This window comes from Lacerta agilis, chromosome 7, assembly GCF_009819535.1.
Source record: "Lacerta agilis isolate rLacAgi1 chromosome 7, rLacAgi1.pri, whole genome shotgun sequence".
Lineage (NCBI taxonomy): Eukaryota > Metazoa > Chordata > Lepidosauria > Squamata > Lacertidae > Lacerta > Lacerta agilis.
The window spans coordinates 60,696,306-60,723,644 of record NC_046318.1 but is presented as its reverse complement, the minus strand read 5'-3'; the positions used below and the strand labels follow the sequence as shown (position 1 = coordinate 60,723,644).

Here is a 27,339-nt window from a genome sequence, read left to right as displayed (position 1 = left end):
CAGTAAAGCTGTGTGCACTTTCCCCAATGTTTTTTTTTTATATTTATGTATTTTCCTTATTTTTACAGATGCACAAAATACAGAAGTCTCCACCGAGATGCGGTACAAAAGCAGTTTTTAGAACTTAAAAACAACAACAAGGATGTCTTGTAATACTTTAACTTGCCAGGCTTTCCCCTTACCCACCCACTCCAAACTTCAGTCTAGAGTCATGTAGCAGTGACACAAAGTGACATTTCAGAAACAGGAAACCCAGCTTTTAGGAAAACACTGCAAGATCTTTATACGGATGTTTATCAATTCAAAGATGTGGACCTGCAGGTAGCAGATATATTTGGATAAGGCTGAAGCCCTAGCTGTTTATTGTCTTTCAGTTTTTGCACTATGACTCGAGCAACTTCCTCTCCTTGGCTATCGGTCGTATCGAGCAGCTGCCTGACTTTTGAGGTCCTTGTAGGTTTTGTGCTGATAAGTTCATAATCCTCTTTCATGATTAAATCCCTTGAAAGGAGGGCATCCAAGGACTGGTTAAGGCAAGCCTCCGTCATCTGGTTGACAATGTCTTCTCTTCTGGTTTGGATCCACTGGTGAGCCACAGTTTCGTCTTCCTGCTGCTGCTGCTGCAGAGTCTGCAGCATAAAATCTAACAAAGGGCAGCGGGGAGAAAGATGTCAAAGGTGTGAACGCATGCGAAGAGCATCAAAATGCAGCAAAACTATTTGAGAGAGAATTGCCTGCGTTTTAAAGCACCAGAACTATTTCTCTGTGTCATTTCAACAAGATTTCTACAGTGCCAAATCGACAAAAACCTCTAAGCAGCTTGCATAAAGCAATGCAAAATATTCATAATAAAAAATACCCAAAATCAGAAAACCAAGTGCAGCCATATCTTGGAAGTCGAACGGAATCCGTTCCGGAAGCCCGTTCGACTTCCAAAACGTTTGGAAACCAAAGCGTGGCTTCTCATTGGCTGCAGGAAGCTTCTGCAGCCAATCAGAATCTGTGGAAGCCCCATCGGATGTTCGGCTTCCAAAAATAGTTCACAAACCGGAACAGTCACTTCCGGGTTTGCGGCATTCCGGAGCCAAAACGTTGGAGAACTAAGTGGTTCGGAAACCAAGGTAAAACTGTAGACATATAATTTATCAAAATACGAAAACCTCCAGCATTAAACCAAACCAAATATGGTTAATAAAGCCGCATATCTGGGTAGGCGTGCCTAAATTTTAAGCAGGAACTGATAATGAGACTGCAAAGGAGTCTGCCTAATGCTTATAATTAGTATTATATTGGTCAACTGAATCAATTTACAGCTTCATTCAAATAAACCGTACAAAGCTCTTAGAATTTTATGTTTAGATGACTAGGATTCCCATCTTGATAACTAACCATTGTTTATCAGTCAGATGTTCAAAAGAAATACACACATTTACAAGTACAGTGGCCCCTCTGGTTGCGAACGGGATCCGTTCCGGAGGCCCATTCGCAACATGAGCAGAGCGCAACCTGAAGTGCCGCGTCTGTGCATGTGCGTGGTGCGATTCGGCGCTTCTGTGCATGAAGTCATTTATGCTTCTGTGCATACGCCGAACCCAGAAGTAACCCATTCTGGTACTTCTGGGTTTGGCGCATTCGTATCCCGTGACGAACGCCACCCGCAGCGAATGCAACCAGGAGTATGCCTGTACATTCGAACTCCTTGCTGCACTGCATTTCTTTCCCACCTGTAACAGTTTCTTTTTAACCTCTTTTTCTTTTATATTCACTTGAATTTGCGCTGTATTTAATGATGTGAATCAAGTTATCAGAGCACTAACAATAATGGTTTAAATAGATGCACAAACCAGTTATTTTGCAGACATATGCCGCCAGTCCTCCCTGCATTTATTCAGGAAGAGGTCCCACGGTGTTTAATGCAATTTACTCCCCAGTTTGCAGAAACAGCAGCCTTAAAGGAATTAACAGTCCAACCCTAACTTACAGTCTGAAGGACTTTATTTAGATCGCTGCCCAGAATGTGGTTAAGTACAAGTCATTTGTGGTACATTCACAAGGAAGCTTTGAAAGGGAACAGTTTCAGAGTTAAATTTTCTGGTCAGAAAAACTGTATAAACTCATCCTCAGAAACATAATCAAACAGGCAAAAGAGGAAAATGCGGGTGAATTTGCATAAGCTGCATCAATGCTTCCCTGTTCAGAGACTAGATTTAGCTGTACTACACACCATGCTTCATGGCAATGTCTTGTTACTCGATACTGCAAGTGATAAAGTGAGATGGAGAGAAGGGAAATGAAGTTTCCACTTTTGTACCTGAGTTACTTCTTGGTGGCTGACGTGGGTATGGCGTGGAATTTGAGGAATCAGAACTATCTGTGGTGGACGAGCAGGAGTTTTGTTGAGATGCATAAGACGGCAAAGTCGATGGCAGCGAACGATTTTGCTTCAAGCTAAGCAACGTGTGAGGTTCATCCAAAGAGTCATATCTACCTGTAATGAAGAGAGTGGGTTTTTTTTCCCAATTTTGAATTCGAATCAAACCAAGAACAAAGCCAGAATTCACTTTGCATGCTTCATCCTGGATCCAGTGTTCTGCAGACCAGATAGGAGAGCTGAAAAAAATTCACATCTGGCAACCAATGCAGATGTGCACATGGGTAGACGAGTCTAAAATGCCTGGGACCACACATTTTCATGGCCCTTCTAGCAGCTATGGTGGCTCATTTACCAGGATTTATATTTTGCTCTAGGAGGCTTAGTTTGGTCAGAATCGAGTATACACCTCTAGAGTTAAAGCCAAACGTGTTACTATGAGCCACCATAGCCACTAGAGGGCCATGAAAATTTGTGTCCTGATTTTTTTTAGACTCGTCTACCTTTGTACTATCTGAGTCATGGAGTCACATCAGTGTAGATGCGTCCCTTTGCTTTGACCACGGTCCACAAACATGAGGCCGCTGCCCATAAATGGAGGAGCTTGCCAGGGCTGGCCAAAGGCATGGTGCTGCTCCAAGCTGCAGGGCCAAACCATTAGAGAGATGTGGCTCTGAATCCCTTACTATGCCATACAGGAGGCTGATTCTAGGATCGTCTGCTGTAGCTGTGCAAGATCTGGAATCTGCATCCCACGAGCCTTTGCAACACTTTGGGAATTTGAGGAGGGACACTTAATGCATCACATGCTATATCACTGGTACCTCAAGAAATAGTGTGGTCTTAAGTTTTGTGTGGCTGGGCTGACTCCAATCTTTTTCACTCAGTGCAATATGATGACAACATAACATAGCAGCTAGAATGAATACCAGATCAGCTTGTCCAGATATGAACAGACAGGACAAACCTGTTGTAGCTTCATGGCCCCCAAGATTTTGCGTGGACAGGTGGAGTCCTCCCAACCCCAGGCGACCCCCAAGCGGAATAATGACTCAAGACAACGTGCTATGGGCCACAACTTTATTAAATTTCAGATGTAGGGAGACCTTGGCCCAGGCATTGGGCATTTATCCTTCCCAGTCCCCAGCCGGGGATCTGAGAGACATCAGGGTTATCCAGAATGTGTGGGGATTGGGCTGACTCTGGAGAACATATGTTCAAGCAGAGAGCCTGCCCCCCATTTTGCCGCCATCGCAGGGGAGAGCAATGACAACCTTTCGGCGTATGGCCAATGCCTCCCCTCAAGACCCCTTTAACGGGAAACCTTGGGATCACTGCCACAAGGGGGGCATGGGTCACTGCTTCACAAACCCCCCCCCCCAATTTAGGAAGATAAACTAAAGGATTTTGCCCAAGGCCTGAAACCACCAAAGTTGTGACGTTTTGCTATGGGGAAGGCAAAACCTGCCAATGCAGGAAAATTCCTTTCCGGCCCTTCAACAGCGACCATGACGTAGCAGCGCCTGCATACCTGTGGAGAAGAGGTTAACCTGCAAAAGAAGACATAACTGAGGGAGGGCAGGGTGGGAGAAGCTCTGGAGCCAACTGACACATTGCAGATAAGATTCACCTTCTGTTGCCTGGGCAGGGCGGTCCCTCCCCCTACCTGGCCAATCCCCTGGCAACGCCTCCCCAGGCGGGATTGGGCGATTGGCTGAGGTAGGCGGAGACCTCCAGGTATCCAGCCTGGGGAGCCAGCCTGTACTTCCGGGAGCCACACTGGGATCCAGGGGGCTGCACGCAACCACACAAAAGGCGCCCCCCCATTTGATGTGGGGAGCAGTTATTCTTCATATTTCTACTACTTCTTCAACCAATTAGTATTCCACATATCCCTTAATGGAGCAGACAGAGGCTGCAATCAGGCAGCACTCTGCTTTTCTGACATTTCCTTTATCTGATAATCTCAGCATTATATGTAATCAGTCACATGACATAAATGCCACTTCTGGAAATCTTGCAAAAGTTTAGCAACTTGTTTCCATGTTGCTTTGAGAAAAAAATTGTCCGGAACCCTGTTAACATGGAAAATAATGGGATTTGGGGGGGGGGGTAATGTTAATTCCTACAGTTTCATGCCATGTGATGAGATACATTCTTCACTGTTGTGGGTGAATCATGGGAAGGTGGGGGGGGGAGAGCAAAAGCACGTATGGCCATGAAGGATGGCAATCCCCATATGGGACAGCTGCATATCCTGGCACTGTTAGGGGTTGGACTAGCTCACGCATAGGCAAACTCAGTCCTCCAGATGTTTTTGGACTACAACTCCCATCATGTCCCTGACCAATGGTCCTGTTAGCTAGGGATGATGGGAGTTGTAGTCCCAAAACATCTGGAGGGCCGAGTTTGCCTATGCCTGGACTAGATGGTCCTCAGGTTCCCTTCCAACTCTATAATTCTGTGACATGTCAAAAGATGTCCACTGTTGTGTCACGCAACACCCACTGGTGTGAATGAAACTTTGTATGGCATCGCGGTACATTGTCCAAAAGGTAACACAGTATAAAATGAGCATTAGAAAGCAGAACACCATTATAACCCAGAAAACTAACATGGTAACCCCCATGTCTGATGGCACCCTTGTTGTCTGCTGTCCCAGAGTGTCGGACAAGAACCAATGGGTGGACATTGCAGAGAAACATATTTAATATAAAGTTGTGCTAGGTCAAGAGGGCTTACCTTCCGAGAGGAGATTGCACTGTTTCGATGCATCCTGGACAGTGTTTCGTGAAAGGTAGCTATCACATTGCGATGAAGAGTCCTGGGATGATCACAACATATGGAGCAAACATTCGATAATGGTATTTACATTGCATTCCTCCCCTGCAAAATCTCCCACCTGAAGCACTATGAAGGGATTATTACTATCCCATTTTAATACACAGCAGGAGAAAGGCAGCATATAAACGTAACTTGATGTATACCTAGAGGGTGGTATTCAACTGCATTTTAATCAGAGCAGACCCACTGAAATTAATGAACCTGAGGTAGTCCTGTTCATTAGCTTCAGTGGGTCTACCCTGAGTAGGACAACCAATGGATATAAACCATTATTATTATTATTATTATTATTATTATTATTATTATTATGTCCTGTCCATTAATTTCAAAGTGTAAAACTTTGTTGAATACCGCTCAGAGTTCCTATTGTCTCCCAGGCAGATACTGACCAGAGTTGGGCCTGCTTCGAGTTTAGCCACAATAATGTATGTATAATGTGCCTTCAAACCATGCCCTTGCAGACGGAGGTGGGGAACTGGGTCTGGCTGGCTCCTTCCTTATCACCTCCCCCTACCCTGTAAGCTATGTTTCACAGGTAGGTGAATGACTTTTTTGCCCATGTGGGCAATCAGCTGGTTGTCAGAGCTTGCAAGGAACTATGCAAGGACCTACGTCAGCCAAACGCACAACCATATTTGGCCGAGATGTGTCTTTACGTGTTCCACAGCTGACATCATATATGTCAGGTGTAGTGCAGGTGGCCATGGCTTAGCGAAACAGCCTCGCAGGCTAAATGGCTTCCTCACCAGAGGCCCGCTTGCTACAGACGTTTGCATCACATGGTCAGTCTACTTCAGGGGTCGGCAAGCTTACCGAACAATGGGCCGGTCCATGCTCCATCCGTCGGAGGATGGGCTGGAGCTTCTGCGCACGTACGCTCTTCTGGGTCGGAGGAAAACCCGTGCGCATGCACACAGGTGCCATCAACCTGGAAGTTGGTCCCTGCGCCGCGCTGGTAACAGCGGGGGGTGGGAGGTGGCAGGGGTTGCCATGGGCTGGATAGACAAGCCCTGTGGGCTACTACTGGCCCATGGGCCTTAGGTTGCCGACCCTTGGTGTACTTAGTGCAGCCATGCCCTTCACTCAACACAGGAGCAAAGAAGGCCCACAAAACAGAGCTAATGTACAAAAGGAAAATGATATAACACATGCCAAGTGCTTTAGAATATATTGCATGGTCCCTTCCAACGCTACAATTCTCTGTGTTATAGAAATACTAAGACAATAGTAAAAGAGAAGGTTGATTTACCTCTTGCACACTGGGATTTAAAGGTATATTTAGAGATATTGATTCACCATCGGGCATCTTGCTGGACATATGAACACATCGCCGCTCGTATTGAGCCTGAAAGAGACATTAGGAGGCTTGTATCAGTCATCTTTGGAACTGTGAAAAGAGGATACATTCTAGGTATACAATTTCAAGCTTCAGTTAACACGGCCATCCTGTTTCTTTGCGTAGCCGTAGACAAGTAACTTTCACTTTGTATATTTTCACTTTGGGTTACAACACAGACTTACTTTGGCTTTCTTTAACTGTATCACTGCTTGAAGGATAGGTATCTCATCAAAGGTTCTCAGCACGGGTTCAAGCTCTATTAAGCACCCTAAGCAAGAAAAGTGGAAAAAACAACACTCAGTCCTATGCTATTAGCTCTTATAACAGTAAATTACTGAACTTTTGAGATCACATTTATTGGGGGGGGGGGAGCGATTTAAAGGCACACACCATAAAACACACTGTAAGGATGCCAACCCCAACCCCCAGCACAAGCAAATTGCAGGCTTAAAAATCACTACGCAGACACAGATCTGGGATATTCAACAGCCATGCAACGAGAAGGGTTACTAACAGATTTATTTATTTATATAGGCAGGGCATCGGCATGTAAAAATGGCAGCTTTCAGGTCTCCTACAACTGGGGAGACCAGCATGTCAATGTTACCTTTCTGTTTGCACTGCTCTTTGGGTCGGGAAAGACCCAGATTTCTATGGATAAATTTAGTTCTTGATACAGACTGGAAAGAAATAAACAACAGACCCAAGAATGAAGTCTTTTGAAATATTATTAGTTAACTAACGGGGTGTGTGTGTGGGAATTCATAGCAAGCAGCTTCCTCCGAGGACTCTCTGCATCTAGCGATGCACTGCAAGCCATTTGCTTCCAACGTTGTGTCTACATTCCACACAAAATGCTTTCTACTCTAACAACTTTTTACGACTTAGCATTAAGGAATCCACAAACTCAGCCATGATGGTGTGCTTCCTTCCTCCTCGTGCAGCTAGCCAAGCCCTAGCAAATACCAGGGAGGCTTGGAAACTAGCATGCTCAAGTGGCCACGCAAAGATCAACAGGATTTCTGCCACTAGAGCTGGAGTAAATCTACCTTAAGGCACTGATTTCAACATTCCCGATCTAGAAGGTGGCAGCTAGTAACTGGTCAGCCTCCTTTTATTTTTTACCAGGGCCTCTTTCAAACCATACATTTAAAGCACTCTTATACCACTTTAACCGTCATGACTTCCTCCAAAGAATTATGGGAAGTGCAGTTTGTTAAGGGTGCTGGGAGACCACCATTCCCCTCCCACAACTACAGGTCCCAGAGTTCCCTGGGAACAGGGATTGACTGAAGAGAGAGGTGGGAAAACAGTAGGCTCTCCATAAAGATAATTGGCAAAAAGGCACCCAAAAGGTTCAGACAAACTCCAGAAATATGAAGCCAGAGCTTCATTTATGGTACAGCTGCATATCCGGAAAAACAAATTGTCAGAGCAAAGTCTGCAAATGACTCAAGGCAAGACCACATTATTCATGAAAGTTAACTTTCTGACTTTTGCCCTGATTATTGCAAAATGGAGGGAAGTAGGAGAATCTGGTTATTTCCACATTTTAACATCTGACACCAGACAAAGCTTTTGCTAGCAACTTCGGATAAGTTTAAAAAAAAAATAGGGGAAAGCAAGATTCAAAAGATGGTTCTTGGAAAGATAAAAAGGTGTATAGCCTAGTTAAATCTTATAGGCACAAAACTAAAAAATAAAACAAAAGGGACAGTCACCTGAAAGCTCCTACATTGAGAAATCTGAAAGATTAGCTTATTCACACTGGGCAGCTTACAACACATATAAAAACATAATAAAACATCAAATATTAAAAACTTCCCGATACAGGGCTGCCTTCAGATATCTTCTAAAAGTTGTATAGTTATTTATCTCCCTGACATCTGATGGGAGGGCATTCCACAGGGATAAAAACAATTCTATCCCAGGCCTATAGATGTTGGGAATCTTACAGAATTCTTCTTCCTGCACCTTTCCTGTTTTTTATTTAATTGGTGTCTTTTCCACTTCACTTAGCAGTTGGCTAAATTTCCCATCAGAAACATGGGAAAAGCAGCAATATCTTCATTGAGGTGGCAACAACAACAACAAATGTATTAATTTAACTAGTGCTTAATGCCAAAATAGTATTCTAAGTGCAAAGAATCTGCAATAAATTAATCTGCAAAAAAATAAATGACCTGCAATTTTAAGAATGTAAATAAAAATAGGTCTATCTGGTAGTCAGGCATTCACATAACTCATGCAAATCATACACCGTAACTGTAATAGATGCAAATTTGGGTGGGGGTCACAGACACTTGACATGCTTCCAGAACTGTTCTGGCTGTATAAACACCATACATTTAGATAACCCAAAGAATCCCAGGAACTTTATCTTTACTTTTACCAGAGCTATGATTCCCAGCACCTTAGCAAACTACAGTTCTCAGCAGTGTTAGAAATTCCCTGGGTGCCAGGTGCGTTTTGCTACTGGTGCGGGTCCAAGTGTGGAGATTTCTGGGTGCCATGTTGGCGTCAGACATCTCCATCCAGCCATTTAAAAACCTCTGCCTTAGTCCACAGTTAAAACCATTTCCATTTCCACTTCCACTGTGTGCGTTTCTCCTTCTCGCATACTGGGACAAGTGAATGGTAAGAGCAAGCTACAGTCAAGCAAAGTGAGATCATAGAACTGTAAAAAGGTAAAGGTAAAGGACCCCTGGATGGTTAAGTCCAGCCAAAGGCGACTATGGGGTTGCGGCGCTCATCTCGCTTTCAGGCCGAGGGAGCCAGTGTTTGTCCACAGACAGCTTTCTGGGTCATGTGGCCAGCATGACTAAACCGCTTCTGGCGCACGGAGGACCGTGACAGAAGCCAGAGCGCATGGAAATGCTGTTTACCTTCAGTGTTACCTATTCATCTACTTGCACTGGTGGGCTTCTGAACTGCTAGGTTGGCAGAAGCTGGGACAGAACAACGGGAGCTCACTCCGTTGCGGGGATTCGGACCCCAAGTGTCATCTAATCCAACCCCCTGGCAAAAAGACATTCTGCTGTGCCGACTGTAACCAAGGTTTAAGGTGGTATTTGGTGCCTAGCTTATATGTCCAACTTTCTAACAGTGGTTCTCTGGATTCTATGTGCTTTAAATGCATGTTGAGTACACAGCCTAAATTGAGCAATCTCCTAATCAAGCAGCCGGCACACAGCTTCCACTCACTGCCAAGAAGGGCTTGTGTGGAGGGCAATAGTTATGCTTCAATGAAATTAACAGAGATTATACAGCAGCAGGAGAGTGTAGTGCCGCCTGCCAAGCTCCCTACCCTGCTATGCAAAAGGTGAAGCTCACTTGAGAAAGAAGGCCTTTCGTCTGGATTCTGCCCCCAGCCACATTCCATTAACGACAGCATCAAGGCTCGGTGAGGAATGTCTAGCGGAAGATACTCGCCCCCAGTGTCCGGACGCTTTCCTTGCGACACGCTATACATAATCTGCAAGGGGTTTATAACATCTGTCAAAAATAGATATTGCACACTTATTAGAAATACGTGTACTTCTCACGCCGTGGCAAAACAACAACAACACACACATCCTGTGAACGTCGATCCTCTTAAATTATAAGCTATTGCTACCAATCCTCCCTTCCTTTCTAAGTCTTCACAGTATCATTTATTTAACGGAAGGGGAAAAACAGAGAAAGAACGGTCATTACAAAAAGCAGCAATAATCAGAGTTGCTATTCAGAGAAGACCCATTACATTCAGGGCAGACCCATCACAATGAAGATTAGGTTCAATGGGTCTCCGCTGAGTAGGACTAGCACTGCGTTATTTCAAGGGGCAGGTTCCCCCCGATTGCTGCATGTTAAACCCAATCTTGCTGAGTCTAAACAGAAGTTATACAATGAAACTAAAGAAAATAGTCTGACCTTCAAATGGCTGCTTTCTTGACAGCACTTCCCACATAATAATGGCATAGCTGTTCAAAGTACAAAAAGAAAAATAGTACAACATAAATGTAAATCAGACCGAGACAAAATAAAATCTGCCCTCTGGTAGGCTTGCAAATGTAGTAACGGAGGGGGCAAGGCTACAAGGGGACTCCTGAAGGCAGTTGGAGAACACAAGCATTATGCTGTAATAGGCGCTCAGTGGCTGTTGCCCTCCACAGCTGCAACCTGAGGTGTGCTTTCCTGCATATATGTGCAACTCAAGGGTGAATAATTCTGCACAAATGTACGTTCAAAAGAAAGCGGGAAGAGCTGATTCAGACACGCATGCTTGGTAGCCTCACTCACACAAGCCTGCACGACTGGATGCTCCAGCCATCTTCTAAGAAACATGCATGTGTGAACTCATCTTTACAGGGACTCTGCAGCCATTCTAAACATTTGGTGCAGTCCTGCCACTGGAAATCAATTGGTAACGCTGCAGATTGAATGCGTGAGATGCAAAACTATTATTTATTAAATTTGTTGGCGACCATTTATTTATATATAAAAATATTTGTACACCACTGTGTCATGTTGGCTTAAACCTTCAGAAATGAGACTAATGTAATTTCAGATGCAATTGCAACCCTGAAGTAGTAGGAGGTTTAAAATTTCGCCATGTCTAAGGCATTAATTTTGGCAAATTTCTTCAATGTGGGGGTCTTAAAAATATATTTTTGGGTGTGAGGAATTCAAACCTGCTATTATTTTTGTGACTGGAAAACATTTCGCTTGGTAAATTTACAATTGAGAAGATGCACATAAACTGCTTTCAGAAAGCAAAGAATGTTAATTTTACCTTCTAACTAACCCTAAATAATAATAATAATAATAATAATAATAATAATATAGTACAACTGCAAAGTACTTGGCAATCATTTCTATGCAATTTTATACACATTTTATTTACCAACCAAAACTGGATTATATAATCCCCCCCCCCCAAAAAAAAACACTTTTGAATTCCCAAGTCATGTTACAACTTTTTATCACCCCTCATTTTTGGAATTCGAAAGCTGAAAAATTCAACACACCCAATACGCCCAAACATGCAAGGATTTTAAAGAACAGACACAACAGTGTGCATCTTCTCTTAACTCCATAATAAAATATAAATACCTGTATATATCATGCTTTACAGTTGCACGCGTTTTCTGACTGAAATCATAATCTTCAGGTGGCATGTAGATAATAGTCCCTCCTTCAGGCAGTGATTTCTCACCCCGTGACAGTGACATAGATACCATGCGCCACTTTGACAAACCAAAATCTGCAATCTGGAAGGAGAGAAACAGGAACTCAGGACAATCCACAAATATAGAGCCCAGTGTGCCTGTCAGATACACTGGAGCGGATGCAAAGCAGGTATGGGGAACCTCTGGCTCTCCAGGTGTTGCTGAGCTACAACTGAACTACAACTATGGTGTTCCCCTTTACCATAAACATTCTAAAAAATATCTTACTCAGCAAATGGTGCTATACCCTTGCATGACCACCCAAATCCTTATACACCTTTATTACTTCACTTTTCAAGGATATATTTAGTGCACGAGTCGCAAGACTGAACTCCACCCTCTAACGTCCAAACCAACACAATGAAAACTTTTCTTTTTTCCCCTTAAGAAAACATAGTTGCATTATAGATTGCTGCTTAATGAATAGCCAGGGCAAATAAGCCTCCCAAATTCTTAAGCCATTAAAGACAAATGTACTTTGTACTTCCATTCCCTCACCCAGAAAGCACCAATTTGGAAAAGAAATCATGCGCAAATTTCTTGTTCACTGAGGCAATTTTGTGACCACAGTTCATTTTTTAATGACAAAACCTCTCCAAAAACCAAGTTTCTAACCATGAGTTACATGTATTGATTTAGAAGCATGTAGGCACTGTCTGGTGAAGTCTCCAGCTTTTCGGGTTCAGCAATAACTTATAGTGAGGAGAGAGAAAGAGTCATTCTTCATATCTTTGTGCCTCCTTAAATTTGTAATTTTGAGTAATCTCCTTCTCTACAAAATCCCACCCTCAACTGTTCAGCTGCTCTCTATATACTGTAGAGTAGGTGTGGCAAAAAGCAGATTACGATCTACAGGTAGATCTCTAAGTGATTTGTGGTACATCAAGAATTGCCGACGCCCAACCATTTCACAACACCAACAACAGACAATACACACAGACACTACTGAAATGAAGAAAGCCAGGGGAACCAAGAATGCACTTGTGTGTGGAAGAACTGTGAGCTCAGTTCAGTTCTGGTATTCTACACAAATCTCTGTGCTCAGCAGCTGTTCAGAGGGATCCTGCTCTTTAATTCTAAGGCTGTGTATGTACTATACATGGAAAAATCATGACTCCCCCAAAGAATCTTGGGAATTGTAGCTGCTAAGGGTGCTGTGAATTGTAGTCCTGGGAGAGGTAAACTACAGCTCCCAGAATTCTTTGAGAGAAGCCATGTGCTTTAAGTGTATGGTGTGAACTCAGCCTCAGTGTCTTCTGCACAGGGCTCCATTTGACAGATCTTGTGAAACACAAAATAGAGCCCCAAAATCCGAAATGTGCCCTCCCTTGCTGTAAAGAAGCACAGGTCCTAGAGACAGAAACACGCTCATACCTTAACATGAAAGTCACTGTCAAGCAAAATATTATGCGTCTTCAAATCATGATGCAAAAGAGGAGGACTCATGTTGTGAAGATAATTTACTCCCAAGGCAATTTCATAAAGAATGCGAAACCTCAATGACCAAGCAATGTCAGGATATACATTTTTCTATTAGAGAGAGAGAGAGAGAGAGGGAATGATGAAACACAAATTTAGGAGCAAGGCCATGCAATTAAAATGACTCCATATCACAAAACTAAAATGACTCTGAAAGAGAAAATAACTCATAACTTAAAAGAAATAAAAGCAACAGAAGAACCAGAAAAATGTTATGCAATGTGGCGGCCACTTCTTCAATATGCAAATGAACTGGTTGTAAGGAAAAACTCTCCGAAGCATCTTTGCCGATCTGGCTATCCTGAATAGTACGGCTTGAGCTATATTGTATATGTGATGGTTGTCCTGGGACATTAAACACTGGACATTTGGATAATATGTATGGATTAATCAACACCACTCATGTCAATATGTGACCCTGATACCTGGTATGGGAGGATGCTATGTTATGTATCTGTTATTATGCATTTTAAAAAACCTGAATAAAAATTATTTAAAAACCTACTTCAAAGTACAAAATGCTCCTTTAAACCACAGATTCAATAGCCCTTTGGAGCAGAGATGGGGAACCTGTTACCCTTCCCATGTAGCTGGGCTCCAGCTCACCCCTGACCAGTGGCCAGGCTGACTGGGGCTGATGAGAGTTGGTTCCCTGTAACATCTGGAGGGTGTCAGGTTAGCACACATTTTCAAGGGGTGTGTGGGTGGGACCTCCTGGCCACAACATGTTTAATCTGAGAGCAGGCCTTCCTTTCAGACTAATGCTGTATGTGTTTGACCATTCAACAAACACACAAAACAAACACACTTGTTGTTTTGCAAGTATGTGTTTGACCAGCAGAAAGGGTCTTATGCCTTACTCAGGTGTTCAGAGAGCTGGGTTCAACAGAAGAGCATTGTCTCTTTAATTCCCCCACTCCCTTAGAGGGGAAAAAGCCGATATACTTACGCTGTGTAAAAGTTGGTTCAGTGACCCACTTGGCATATATTCCGTCACGATGCCCAGAAATTCAGGTTCGTTGCAAATCCCTAGAATTGGCAGGATGTAACTGAACCTCGCCTGGTGTAAAATTTCAGCTTCTTTCAGGAGATTGTCTCTCTCGCTACAGGGGCAGGAAGAGAAGGACAAACCAGTTTTACTGCATTTGAAGCTTGAAATATGCAGCTGTAGGTTAAAGCTCCTGGAGGAGTTCATTCAATGAGTGTGCTGAAAACCACACTCTGTGAGAGGGAAGTAATGGCTAGGGGGAAACAGTAAATTAATACCAATAAAAATGCATTAACGGCCTTTCTGTACAAAATCACATTCAAGGTGGTCTGCGATCAATGAAGTTGAACAAACATCAAGGGCGCCTCCAGCAACCCAGTTATTGAGTTAATCTGCTTGCACAAAACTCACACGGGTTAGATTATACATAGACTTAACGGCGCACCAGTGGCGTGTGGTGAAATTTTTCATAGGGCTTTGAGAAGGAGGCACCAGGCCTCTGACAAAACCCTCAAGCATTCTGGTCGAGGTTTGGCTTAGTGCTACATGCAAACCACCTCTCCTAGTTGCAGAGACTAGCTGTGGCACAGAAGTGGGTAGGACTTGTCTTGCTATTGGACAGGCATTTTAGGGATTTGAAATACAACAAATGAAAGCAATTTACTGTATTTTTCGCTCCATAGGGCGCACTGTACCATAGGGCGCACCTCATTTTTAGAGGAGGAAACAAGAAAAAAAATATATTTTTCTGGTTTTCCTCCTCTAAAAGCCCTGTTTTTTTGAGGATCAGCTAAAAGTTTTGCAGCTTTTTTTGCAAAGGGAAAAACCCTGTTTTTTTGAGGATCAGCTAAAAGTTTTGCAGCTCCTTTTCTAAAGGGGGAAAAGCAAAGAGGAAAAGCCCCATTTTTATGGGGTTGAACTCACATTTCTGCAGCTTCTAAAGGAAAGGGAGCCTTTTCTACAGTTTCCAGACAGATAATCTCCAGTCCCATGTCGCTGGGGAAACAAACAACCTCCCTCTGCCAGAGGTTCAACAAAGGAGGGCGGGGCTGAAAGGCAGCCGGGGACTCTTATCTCTCTCCCGATCTCTTGCTGATCAGCTGCTGATCGGGGTCCTTTCAACATCCCCTTTTCTCTTTGTAAAATAAAACGCATGATCCTCTTTTGGCCCCTGGGAAATTCAGCTCCAGGGACCCCCATTCGCTCCATAAGACACACAGATATTTCCCCTTACATTTTAGGAGGGAAAAAGTGTGTCTTATGGAGCAAAAAATACGGTATCTTGCTCAGTCACTTTTGAGACTTCTTCTTTTATATAAAGTGACTGACAGAAGAAAGAAGAAGAGGTGGGAAAGAATCACCCACAAATACAGCGAGATTCTAGTCTTCTTCTTAACCTTTGGGCCTCCTTGAGACGTATGCATTGAGCAGAGTTAAGGGTTAAAGCGAAAAGGGAAAAGAAAGCAGAAAACACAGCACTGAGTAATTCTTTCCAGCACTGCCCAGTCCTGCAAGAATGAGGTAGTGAAAATCCCCTAAGCCACCCATTAACCAAAAGCTACACTGCATATATTCACATGACTAAAAGCACACTTTTCAATTGCATCTCCCCGGTATCAGTGAATGGTAGCTAAAACTACAAATTTATATTGAGCTAAATTAACAGAGCTAGTTAATTTCAGGTTTTCATGCACCTTCCTTCCTTCACAGAATTTAAGGCAGAGTCTAAGTGTGGTGACCCTCAGGAGGGCAGTCTCCTATCCAGCCAATGACCAGCCCCAGACCCCCTTCAGCAAGACAGTGACCTCAAGTGAATATTTGCTGTTTGAGTTCCAGCCAGTCAGCCAAGCTCCCCTTCAGAATACTATAAGGGCATCAAGCAGGAAATTCCTCTCTTCCACTCCCCACCCCCCAATTTCTGTTTTACTTTCCAATTCAACACTCATTATTTCACAGCTTCGGGAGCCCACCAAACATGCTTTTGGGGGTGGGATGTTGTTCTCTTTTGATTTAAATAATGGGTTGTGTTTTTTTGTTTTTACTTTTGCACACCTGAGGATACACCTGGCCATTCAGATGCTTCCCTCTTATTTATCAATTACCCCCTTGGGCTCCAATCCTATTGCCAAAGGGGCACTGAACTGGCTATTATTAGAGAGAGATAATCTCTCCCTCTTCTGATTTAGGTTGGTCTAAAAAATCAATTATGCTCAGTGCTTTTCATAAGTCATCGTTTCTCGAGCTTGGGTCCCCAGCTGTCGTTGGACTCATTTTTGAGAAACAATGTCATTAAGTGCATGGAATTATTTCTAGGAATTACCTCATTCATTCTTACAACAATGCTGCAAGGCAGGCTGTGATTGTCATCATACCACACAGAGTACATGCAGTAGAAATAAATGACTTATTCAAAGCTACCCATTGAGTTTGTGGGCAAGCTTAGCTTTCAAGTGAGCCCTTAGCAACTCATTAATTGCTGCATTAATTGCATAGGTTGCAGCCACATTAATAGATTTTTTTAAAAAAAAATCCAGTTGGACTGCAGTGTGTATGTGTGTGCAGTGGGGAGGGGGTGGTATAACCATTTCCTCACCATTTATAACCCCTCTAAAATTGCTAACTGTGTGGGGTTATGGGGGGGGGAGGCAATTTCTATTGCAATAATTCCTGGAGAGGAAAAGGTTAAACTTCACACATTGCACTCTTGATAGAAACTTTTTCATCCTAAGATGAAAAAATAAAAATAAAATTATACTCCTGATGTGGTTGCAAGGCACACAACTACTATGATATTTAATTACAATGTACTTTCTGCTTACTAGGATGCTGCAGGGAGATGTGTAATTGACTTGCAGATCCACTGTTCACATTTCAGCACCATGTCTGAAGGAGGATTGGTGCTTCTCCCTTGAGACAGAGTCAATTAGCTGCACCCATAGCGGGTGGAACTGAAAGCTTACCCACACATCACACTGAAAGGGAAATGTCCCAAGGCCCTCTCCAACATGTTACAGAAGTGCAGAAGTTCCTCCAACCTTCTAGAGTAAATTTATGGGATGTGTAGGGAAAAAAGAGGACACGAAAGTGCCACTGTACAGCTAAAATCCCTTGCACTTGCAGACTTGTTCAGTAGGATACTGCAAGGGGCGTAATTTGGTCATCTTTGGTACTATGAGCAAGCCCAAAATTTGGCACCCCCAAATGGATTTTCTCAGTTGTTAACTTTCTCAATTTTGTGCCCCCTCAGTTCAGTGCCCTATGCACCACCCTAAATCCAGTGCTGGATACGGCCTTAAGTTTTTCAGGCATTTCTTCAGACTTGACTTGACCTAACTTTCACAGCTGCCACTTTCACTGTGTTTTGAATTTTTATATTGTTTTTTCCAAAGCATTAATTACTTGAGAAGCTCAACTTACACTGCCTACAGCACCCTCCCCTGCAGCTATGGTAAAGTAATCAATAAATGCTGAAAACTCAGAAACAAGACAAACCTAATATTCTGAATTGTGCTATACCATTCTTCCTTCATTGAGCTACCTCAAAACACACACAGACACTCCTTCTCCATCACAAGAACACACACCTGCGTGCAAATCTTCTCTGCTTTCCTTCCACTGCTTGGCAACCACTAGCAAGTACATCTTTGTAGCATTTGGCTCTGTTCCCATTCCAAGAAAAAGAATAAAACATCCTTGATGGCAAAAGGCCACAATTGAGTTGCCAGGATAAACAATCAATCTATCATCCTCTGGGTGACAGGTAGGTAGCCGTGTTGGTCTGCCATAGTCAAAACAAAACAAAACAAAATAATTTTATTTTATTTTATTTTATTTATCCTCTGGGTGAATTATTTAAAAAGGTAAAGGGACCCCTGACCATTAGGTCCAGTCGCGGACGACTCTGGGGTTGTGGCGCTCATCTCGCGTTACTGGCTGAGGGAGCCGGCGTACAGCTTCCAGGTCATGTGGCCAGCATGACTAAGCCGCTTCTGGCAAACCAGAGCAGCGCACGGAAATGCCGTTTACCTTCCCGCCGGAGCGGTACATACCGGTATTTATGTACTTGCACTTTGACGTGCCTTTGAACTACTCAAGGTGAATTTAGATGGAAAAGATTTGATTGAGATCAAGTTTCTCCCTGGTTAGCAGAGGCTGGTCTACTGGGGCAATTTAAAAAAAAAATTCCCACCAAAATCTCAAAGCCACACACTCTTTCCTGTCCCACATACATTTTATACTTTTATCTGAACTCAAGACAACCTCTGCAAACATTTCTTGGATAATTTTATTTGCTTACTGAGATTTTTAAAGAAAAAAAGAAAGAAAGAAAACAATATATGCAGATGTATAAATGCAATAGGTACAAAAAACTCATACAATATCCAAAATCCATACAGGCTGAGTATTGCCCCTTCTAAATATGTGAAGCATCTTTTGCCAAACAAATCCCCTCCACAGAATTATCTGACTGGATGGAGGAGGTTGTGCATTTCCATCTTTATTCGCATAGATTAAAAAAGGAGTCCAAATATGTCAATGTTTTCCTTGTTAGAAATTCCTCTTATCCTCCAAATTTGATAAGCTAAATGTTCCAAAGACCCACAGCCCAAATTTTGGCCAACCAACCCTTCACATAGAATCCTGTGGTTTCCCAATGACCTGCTAATCCAAGACGCAAGGCTGCCAATAAGAGACCTACCAGTTCTTAGCGAGTCAAATGAGATCCAGCAGAATTTCACATTGTCAATAGTGCTAAGGACAGGTCAGGAGGGAGAATTTGGCCTGTGGTATTATCTCATACATTTCCTAAAGAATGACACAAACTAAGGGGCAGAACCAACAATACAGGACACTCATGCTATCTATAGGGGTATCTCATACATTTCTAAAGTTCCTGCCTGGTAAATTTCTGCTCCTCTTCCTTTATGGAAGGGCTGGAGATGCTCGTGCCCTTCAGATGTTGCTGGACTCCAGCTCCCACCATTCCCAGCCAGTATGGCTAATCTGAAGGACCACAGATTCCTCATCCCTACTGTATTGTGGACCTGTCCTAACTTCTCCAGTTTTGCATGCTGCAACCCAGAACCACAGGCTCACTAGCAATCCAAAACCTTAGCTCACTCTCTTGGCTGGCCTAGAGACAGATGTCTTTACCTGCTGGATTGCCAGACCGTGGCCCCCTTCTCAAGTCTGTAACAAGAACAATATAGCACATTGTGCAGATAAAATATAACGGATATAATTCTACAGGATGTGTTGCTAGTGTGTGAAAACAGGCAAGATCCAAGGATCACCAGGCATGCACCTCCAGATGGTGGAGATGTCAGGAGACATCCTGGTGCCCAGGCATCTTCACTTGGTCGCAAGTGGCCAATATACCGTACACCTGGTGCCCAGTAAATTTTGAATGCTGCTCAGTCACACTATACTTTAACATCAATTTTATATCACTTCAACAGAACAATGGTTTTGCACCAAGGATCCTGGGAACTATAGCTTGCTAAGAGTTCTGGGAATTCTTGGGAGACTTTTATCCCCCTCGTAGAAATACAATTCCCAGAGTTTCTTGGGAAGAGGGATTGATTTTTTAAACCAGTTTAAATCTGTAGTGTGGGTGTGTCCTTGGTTATACACAAGATAGACCCATCCACACAATGGGCTGAACTCCCGTTGCTCTGTCCCAGCTTCTGACAACCTAGCAGTTCAAAAGCACACCAGTGCAAGTAGATAAATAGGTACCACTGCAGTGGGAAGGTAAATGGCATTTCCCTGTGCTCTGGCACTCGTCACGGTGTTCCGTTGTGCCAGAAGTAGTTTAGTCACGCTGGCCACATAAACAAAAAAGCTGTCTGTGGACAAATGCCAGCTCCCTCGCCTTTCAAGGGACCCAGGTGGTGCTGTGGGTTAAACCACAGAGTCTAGGGCTTGCTGATCAGAAGGTCGGCGGTTCGAATCCCTGCCACGGGGTGAGCTCCTGTTGCCCGGTCCCAGCTCCTGCCCACCTAGCAGTTCGAAAGCACATCAAAGTGCAAGTAGATAAATAGGGACCGCTCCAGCGGGAAGGTAAACGGCGTTTCCGTGCGCTGCTCTGGTTCCCCAGAAGCGGCTTTGTCATGCTGGCCACATGACTCGGAAGCTGTCTGCGGACAAACGCCGGCTCCCTCGGCCTATAGAGCGAGATGAGCGCCGCAACCCCAGAGTCGGACACGACTGGACCTGGTGGTCAGGGGTCCCTTTACCTTTACCGCCTTTCATCCAAATATCACAAGTTGGGTTATAACATATGCTATCTCCTCAAGAGGTTAATAGCAACTCTCAAGCGAATACCAATAAGCCATGCTCAACACAGTTGTATCACAGCAAGGAGTGGCGGCCAACTGACCAGAAAGCATTACCAAATGCTGGTTTTTTTTGCCAGTGGTTAGAGGAGACCAGACCCCACTAGCATTTGTGAATCGCTAGTGCTGGAACCATATCGCCCAACACAATTCTTGTTCTTTATATCGGGCCAACTATGTACACCAGGGTTCAAATCTCTGCTCAGCTGTGAGGATAAAATGGGGAGGAGCAGAACCAGGCATGCCACTATGAGCTCCTTGGGGGAAAGGGTGGGAGATAAATGTAATGAACAAATAAAATAAAACCTGCAGCCCCCTGCATGGAGGTCATTTGAGAGGCAGTTCTGGACATTAGGAGCAGCCAGGGAGCAGGAGAGCTTTGGATGGTGTATTCTCACAGTGATACAGAAGTCTGGGCCATAACTATGGTGTCCGAGAGAAGGACAGGTCAACCTCTTCTCATCATTGCATAAGAAGAATTTCTTCCTCCTTCCAATTAAGGGAGGTGCAGGAGTTCTGCTTTCCTCAGCATGTGGTCACACCAGACAGAAGTGAATTTACAAATGCATAGACACTTCCCCAAAGTAGGGATTTACTTTCACCATGTGTTCTGCTGAAGTCCTAAAGGCCCTGGTCTACGGTTTCTAAAGAGTATGCACAACACAGTATATGATAATAATTTAAGAAATGCTCCAGCTAGATGGGAATCAGAAGTCTTGCAATAGGGAGGGTACAATTTTTGGCACCCTGATATTAATAAGAGCTACAACACTGAACTGATCACTCACATTCTCTAAAGAAAATGTACTAAAAATACGCCCAGGATTCTTCAGTAGAACATTATATACCTCTCCAGAAATATTACCCCTACATGCAAATTCAAAAACTATGTTTATCATATCATATCTCAATCAAAATGTCTTTAATCAGACTGTGGTTTGCTTAGATCTAAAAAGGCAAGCGCCTGATAAATCAGAGTATTAATTTCATCCTCATATGAATCCAGCTACCTAAAATCTAGATCAGGGGTCCCCAAACTAAGGCCTGGGGGCCGGATGTGGCCCAATCGCCTTCTAAATGCGGCCCACAGATAGTCTGGGAATCAGCATGTTTTTACATGAGTAGAATGTGTCCTTTTATTTAAAATCAATCTCTGGGTTATTTGTAGGGCCTGTCTGGTGTTTTTACATGAGTAGAATGTGTGCTTTTATTTAAAATGCATCTCTGGGTTATTTGTGGGGCATAGGAATTTGTTCATATTCCCCCCCCCCAAAAAAAATAGTCCGGCCCCCCACAAGGTCTGAGGGACAGTGGACCGGCCCCTTGCTGAAAAAGTTTGCTGACCCCTGATCTAGATTAATTTAAGAAGAATATTCAATACTCTGCACCTCAAAACCATAAACAGGTACATATTTGATTTATTCTCACATACCGTTATTAATTTTTTTATTACATTGATATCCCATCTTTCCTCCAAGGAGCTCAACGTGACATACGTTGTTTCCCCCCAACCCCATTTTATCTTCACTACAACCCTATAAAGTAGGTTAGGTCAAGAGACAGTGACTCGCCAAAGGTCACCACAGTGACATTTATGGCTCAGTGGGGATCTGAACCCTGGTCTCCAAAGATCTAGGCTAAGGTCACATTCACATGATTACATTCAACACACTTGGCTTCCCCCACAGAATCCTGGGTAGTTTCGTTTACCTCTCAAACAGCTACCATTATCTGCACCCTTAAACTACAGTTCCCAGGATTCTATGGGGAAGCCATGTGACTTCAATGTATGGTAGAGATATGATCAAACACTCTAATCACTACACCACAGTGAAATGTGTGTGACTGACTAGGCACATTAAGCTGAACTGACTCACCAGACGTGAGTCAGGTAGGAACCATTTGATTAGATGAGTGTTGTTCTGTGGTTTCTCACAGTCATCAAGGAGGGTCAAATAATATACACCCTACTTTTGTACATACCTTCTCTGCAAAAAGCTACAAGATAGCTTCTGTTAAATTACCGTTCCATCCAGGATTAGCTATTTAGATTTCTCCTGCTTTATTAGTAGTCATTAAATGTATGAGTCGCCTCATGCCAAAGTCTCCAGGTGACTTACAATAAAATTAATTGAAAACGTCCAATATAACTATAGCAAGGCAACCATAGCAAAAGAACCAGATAAACAATAATATTCCCACCTCAAGCCCAAACATAATTTCCAACAGAGTTAACAACTACATTGGTACCTCGGTTTACAAACTTAATCCGTACCGGAAGTCTGCTCTTAAACCAAAACAGTTCTTAAACCGAGGCGTGCTAATGAGCCCTAATGAGCCCTTAAACCCTAATGAGGCCTCCTTCCGCCAGTGCCCTTCCACCATTCAGATTCCTTTCTTAGACTGAGGTAAAGTTTGCAAACCGGCACACTACTTCCGGTTTTGCGGAGTTCGAAAACCAAATCATTCGTAAACAGGAATACTCGTAAACTGAGGTAACACTGTACAGTCATACCTTGTGTTGTGTTCCGCTCTTCTTACGGACTTTCAGCTTATGAACGCGGCAAGCCCGCGTTGTGTATACTTCTGGGTTTGCCACCTGTGCATGCGCAGAAGCGCTTGACCACGCTGCGCAGAAGAGGCACTCCAGTTGCAGACTTTTTGGGGTGCGAACGGCACCCCGAAATGGATTAAGTCCGCAACTAGAGGTACCACTGCACTTGCTTCACTTTTTTTTTTCAAAAAAGCCTTATAGATAATCCAAACAATGATAATAGTCTACAAAAAATAAATAATTACTAGATTGCTGGGGGCTGGGAGAGGAGGCATGGGGAGCTCTGTCACCCCTGCAGTTGCTGCATTTCTATGCTGGGTATTCAGAAGGGATGGGAAAAAACCCACCTCTTCTTTGCTAGCCCACTCACTTGAGGGCATCAATTGTCTGCCACCTGTGGCTACTAGGCTAGTGCTTCAGGCTACTGGAAGTGGCCATGCAGTCAGGAATCATGTCCACAACCCTTGCGCTTGTATTGGCCAGGGCTGCTGGTGGTGTGCATGTGGAGAAGCAGGGAGGGTGGAACCAGTCTTTGATGAACCAGCAGGCTGGCACATCAGAGAGGATCAGGGCAGTGCTGTTGCTGCCATGTGACAGGAATAGGGTCATCAGGGGAATCCCAGAGTTGCTTAACCACCCAGTCTCACACAATAGGGAATAAGCTGGTTTTGAGCGCCTTAGCAATGGCAGTGCTAGTCATAAAGCCTTGGATGAATTTTGTTCAATCTGACTGCACTTAAACAGCATCTACTGTAGCTGGGATCGTCTAGGACATTTTCTTTGAGATTCATATGGAAGATGAAGCGGGGAACATTCCTCCAGAACCATGCCTCTCTATCTGGTGAAATGGGGGGTGGAAAGGGGCATGAGAGCCGATGTAGGAAGTCGCCTACTGTATAAAGGTAAAATTCACATATTACCCTGCCCACTCTTTGCTGCTGGCCCCACCCACCATTTGCATGTGGCCCTTCGAGGGTGGCCCTAAAGGGAATATGACCCTCTGTCTCAAAAACGCTTACCACCCCTAGCCTAGACTAATCAGTCCCTTGAGGGAAGATTTTGTACGCAGGGCTACCAAGCTGTAAAAACCCCCCAACTATAATCAGAACAGATTCAAAGGTAAAGAGTTCCAAATGCATGAGTTCTAGAGTGCTAAATGCAAGATTTGTGTTTTAAACCGAGGGAGCAAGACAACTCCCTGGTCAAATTAAGAAGATAAAGCTTAGAAGTTCCAAAATGCCCAAAGCAACACTAATACAGCTGCAATTCAATGCTTGCTTACTTGTGAGTAGGCACCACAGGACTCAATGGGCCTTACTTCTAAGCAGACATGGATAAGAAGTTACAGGTAGGTAGCTGTGTTGGTCTGCCATAGTAAAAACAAAACAAAATAAAATAAAATCTTCCAGTAGCACCTTAGAGACCAACTAAGTTTGTTCTTGGTATGAGCTTTCGTGTGCATGCACACTTCTTCAGATGGATAAGAAGGTTAAGTACTCAGAATTGAGTGCCTGCTTAAGTATGCATTGTAGGCCCGCCTTAAGTAGGTTTCCTCAGAAATAGGCCCATTGAGTTCAGTGGGATCCATCTCCAGAAGTGTTTGAAACTCCCATTGTTCTAGGTGCATTTTGTGACAGGGAATTTCATTAGCGCAAGCAGTTTCTGAGTTCTGGCCGCGGTACTGCGCCTAAGATTTCAGATTAAAACTGCAGAATGTATGGAAAGGAGAACCTTTTCTGCCTCCCCACTTCCAGCTACTCTGTGAAGACTGGAGAAGAGACCCTCTTAAGAATATTAGGGGATGGGTGGGTGGGTGGGTGGGCAGGGGAAGGACTAGACCATGTGAAAAATGAAAATAACATTTTAGCTGCAGTTCATTCATTTTCAGCTTTGTATTCTTGTTATAAAAGAAGTGTGCCTGGACATTCCGTTGTTGCTCCCATAACTTAGGTTTAAGGTGCCATTTAGCTCCTAGCTTTCATATCTCAGTTTCTAACACTGATTTTTCAGGTAAGTGTGTTTAGGGTTAGAGTCCAATCCTCTATGTATTTCCAGAATGAAGTATCACTGGCTTCAATAGGACACCCGTTCAAGTTGCAAACATATAGGTGTAGACTTATAGGGTGAAGAACAAGGATGTCTGAGTAAACAGACAGAGAACTGCTTTGGGTGCTGCACAATGTAGACTTCTAATCTCTTCTAAAGAGCTCTTGGGAGAAGGGGCAGAGAGGAACCACTACAATCTCTGAACACAGCGTTTAAAATCCAATCAAATATAAAATAAGGACAAGAAGACTAACCGCAGGAAGCTGCCTTTATACTGTCAGGTGCATAGGTCCATTCTGCTCAATATTGTCCAAATTGACTGGCAGGTCCCCCCCCCCCCAGTGTTTCAGGCAAGGGTCTTTCCCAGCCCTGCCTAGTGATTAAACCTGGGACCTTCTGCATGCTATGGGCCTTCCAAACAGAGGAAACCCTGCAGATCTTTTCATCCTGGGCAGAAACAATACTGTATTGACAAGGCTTGCAGCAGGAAAAGGGGGCGTGGTTCTTTAAACCAAAGGAGTGAGGCAAGGGCTAAGGGCAAAATAGTTGACAATACACTGATCCCAGCAGAGATAGCCAATTCTGAGTAATGGCTTACACTCAGTATTGACTTGGACTGTAGAATCTTGGGGCCAAACCCCAGTGTAGCCATTATTTAAAAGGGAGAGGGGAGGACCATGTTTTCCACTCTTTGTAGAAAGGAGATGTTAGGAACACATGAACTTGCCTTATCCAAAGGCAGACCAAAATCCCATCTAGATACCGGTAAGTATAGCCCACACTGACCGGCAGTGGCTCTCTTGCAGGAAATACCAGGGTTTGAACCAGGGACCTTTTACGTCGGATAAACAAATATTAAAGTTTCTCGATTTCACAGCTGCAGATGGGGTTGAGGCAACCAAAGCATCCCACCCACCCGCCACCGTTACCTGTCTAGCAGGGGTCCCTGCAGGCACTTGACAGCCACTGGGATCCGCCAGTCTGCGTGGCGCGCAGAGGACACCGTGCCATAAGCGCCGCGGCTGATGAAGCGCAAGTCCGGGAGCTTGTTGGAGGAGATCGTGGGGAGCGTGTAGCTAATGTCGCAGGACGCGCAGCTGCCGTCGCTCCTGCCGCCGCCGTTCGTCCTCATGCCGGCGTCAGCAGCCATCAAGTCAGGCCGGTTCTGGCCTATGCCAAGTGCGCGCTCGCCAATCCCCGGGGTCGCCCAGGAGCAGCGGAGCCTCTTCCACTACAGTAGCCAAAGGGGGCCAAACGCGCGCCGCGTCTCCAAAAAAGCAAAATGTCCTCTCTGGAACCCAGAGCCTCTAACATCCACCGAGATTCCCACTAGTTCTTCTGCGCCGGGCTGCACAATTTCTCCGCCTCACATCCTGCTGTCCAAGCGGCCCTGACTCACCCGTTTCTCTCTCTCTAGAGAGCACCGGTATCTCTACGTAGCCGCGGCGAGCCTGCCAAATTCTACAGCGTGCACCCGTCCTTGCGCTTTAACGCCCAATTGTCACCCTTGCCAAATTCTCTCGCCATTGCACCCAAACTCCGCTCACCTTTGCTCTTTGGCCCACATTCACAACCATCAGCCTGGCCTCTTCAAACCCCACCTCCCGCTGCAAACAAAGTTTCCACCGGACGCGTCTCTCCTGCGCTTCCCCTCCCCTCGAACAAAAGCTCAGACAGTCGTAAAAAGTTCCAGATCCCTTCCTTTCACGATCTTCCGTCTCAAAGGGCTTAAGATCCAAAGCAACGTCGCAACTTTTTGGAGTGTGTTTGTATAAATAAACCTTTTTTTCAGATCTCCAGATACACTGACGATAATCCACCGGCCCGAGGAAGCCATATCAGATGCGTTGCTGCTTCTCCCATTTTGAGAATCCTCCAATCTGCCTATGAGGTCGGAGGAATTCAAGACGATGAGCGGGGCAAAAATAAAACACGAGTGGGATCACGGTCCGTGCTCCGGCTGCACCAACCACGCGTCAATGGCGACTGGAGAGCCCCGCCTCGACGCGCGCAACAACAACCTCCTTGCCCAGCCTTTCCAGAAGAGAGTAAGGGAAGAGGCGAAGGTTCCGGGCCAGAAGACTCCGCCCACCCAAACTGGGAAAACAACAGCCTCGCCATCCGGAAAGTCTGGCTCGTCCTGTGATGCGAGTTCAACGTTGCGTGCGGA

At 44.3% G+C, this 27,339-nt stretch overlaps 1 protein-coding gene across 3 annotated transcripts; it reads right to left on the bottom strand.

Moving 5' to 3' along the window:
• Positions 1-142: 142 nt before the first annotated feature.
• On the bottom strand, positions 143-27,339 carry RIPK2 (receptor interacting serine/threonine kinase 2). Of its 3 annotated transcripts, none has more exons than XM_033155521.1 (11): positions 26,717-27,339; positions 14,193-14,346; positions 13,139-13,294; positions 11,649-11,806; positions 10,467-10,516; positions 9,888-10,049; positions 6,737-6,822; positions 6,465-6,560; positions 5,110-5,195; positions 2,312-2,484; positions 143-643 (listed from the first exon to the last, which is right to left on the bottom strand). In XM_033155521.1, exons 1-11 carry the CDS (start codon positions 26,734-26,736, stop codon positions 297-299), a joined length of 1,488 nt encoding a protein of 495 aa, XP_033011412.1. In that variant the 5' UTR covers positions 26,737-27,339; the 3' UTR covers positions 143-296. The 3 variants fall into 3 exon arrangements, with proteins under 3 accessions (XP_033011412.1, XP_033011411.1, XP_033011410.1); XM_033155520.1 differs by having other exon boundaries at positions 144-643; positions 2,312-2,488; positions 5,114-5,195; positions 26,099-27,337; XM_033155519.1 differs by having other exon boundaries at positions 145-643; positions 26,099-27,337.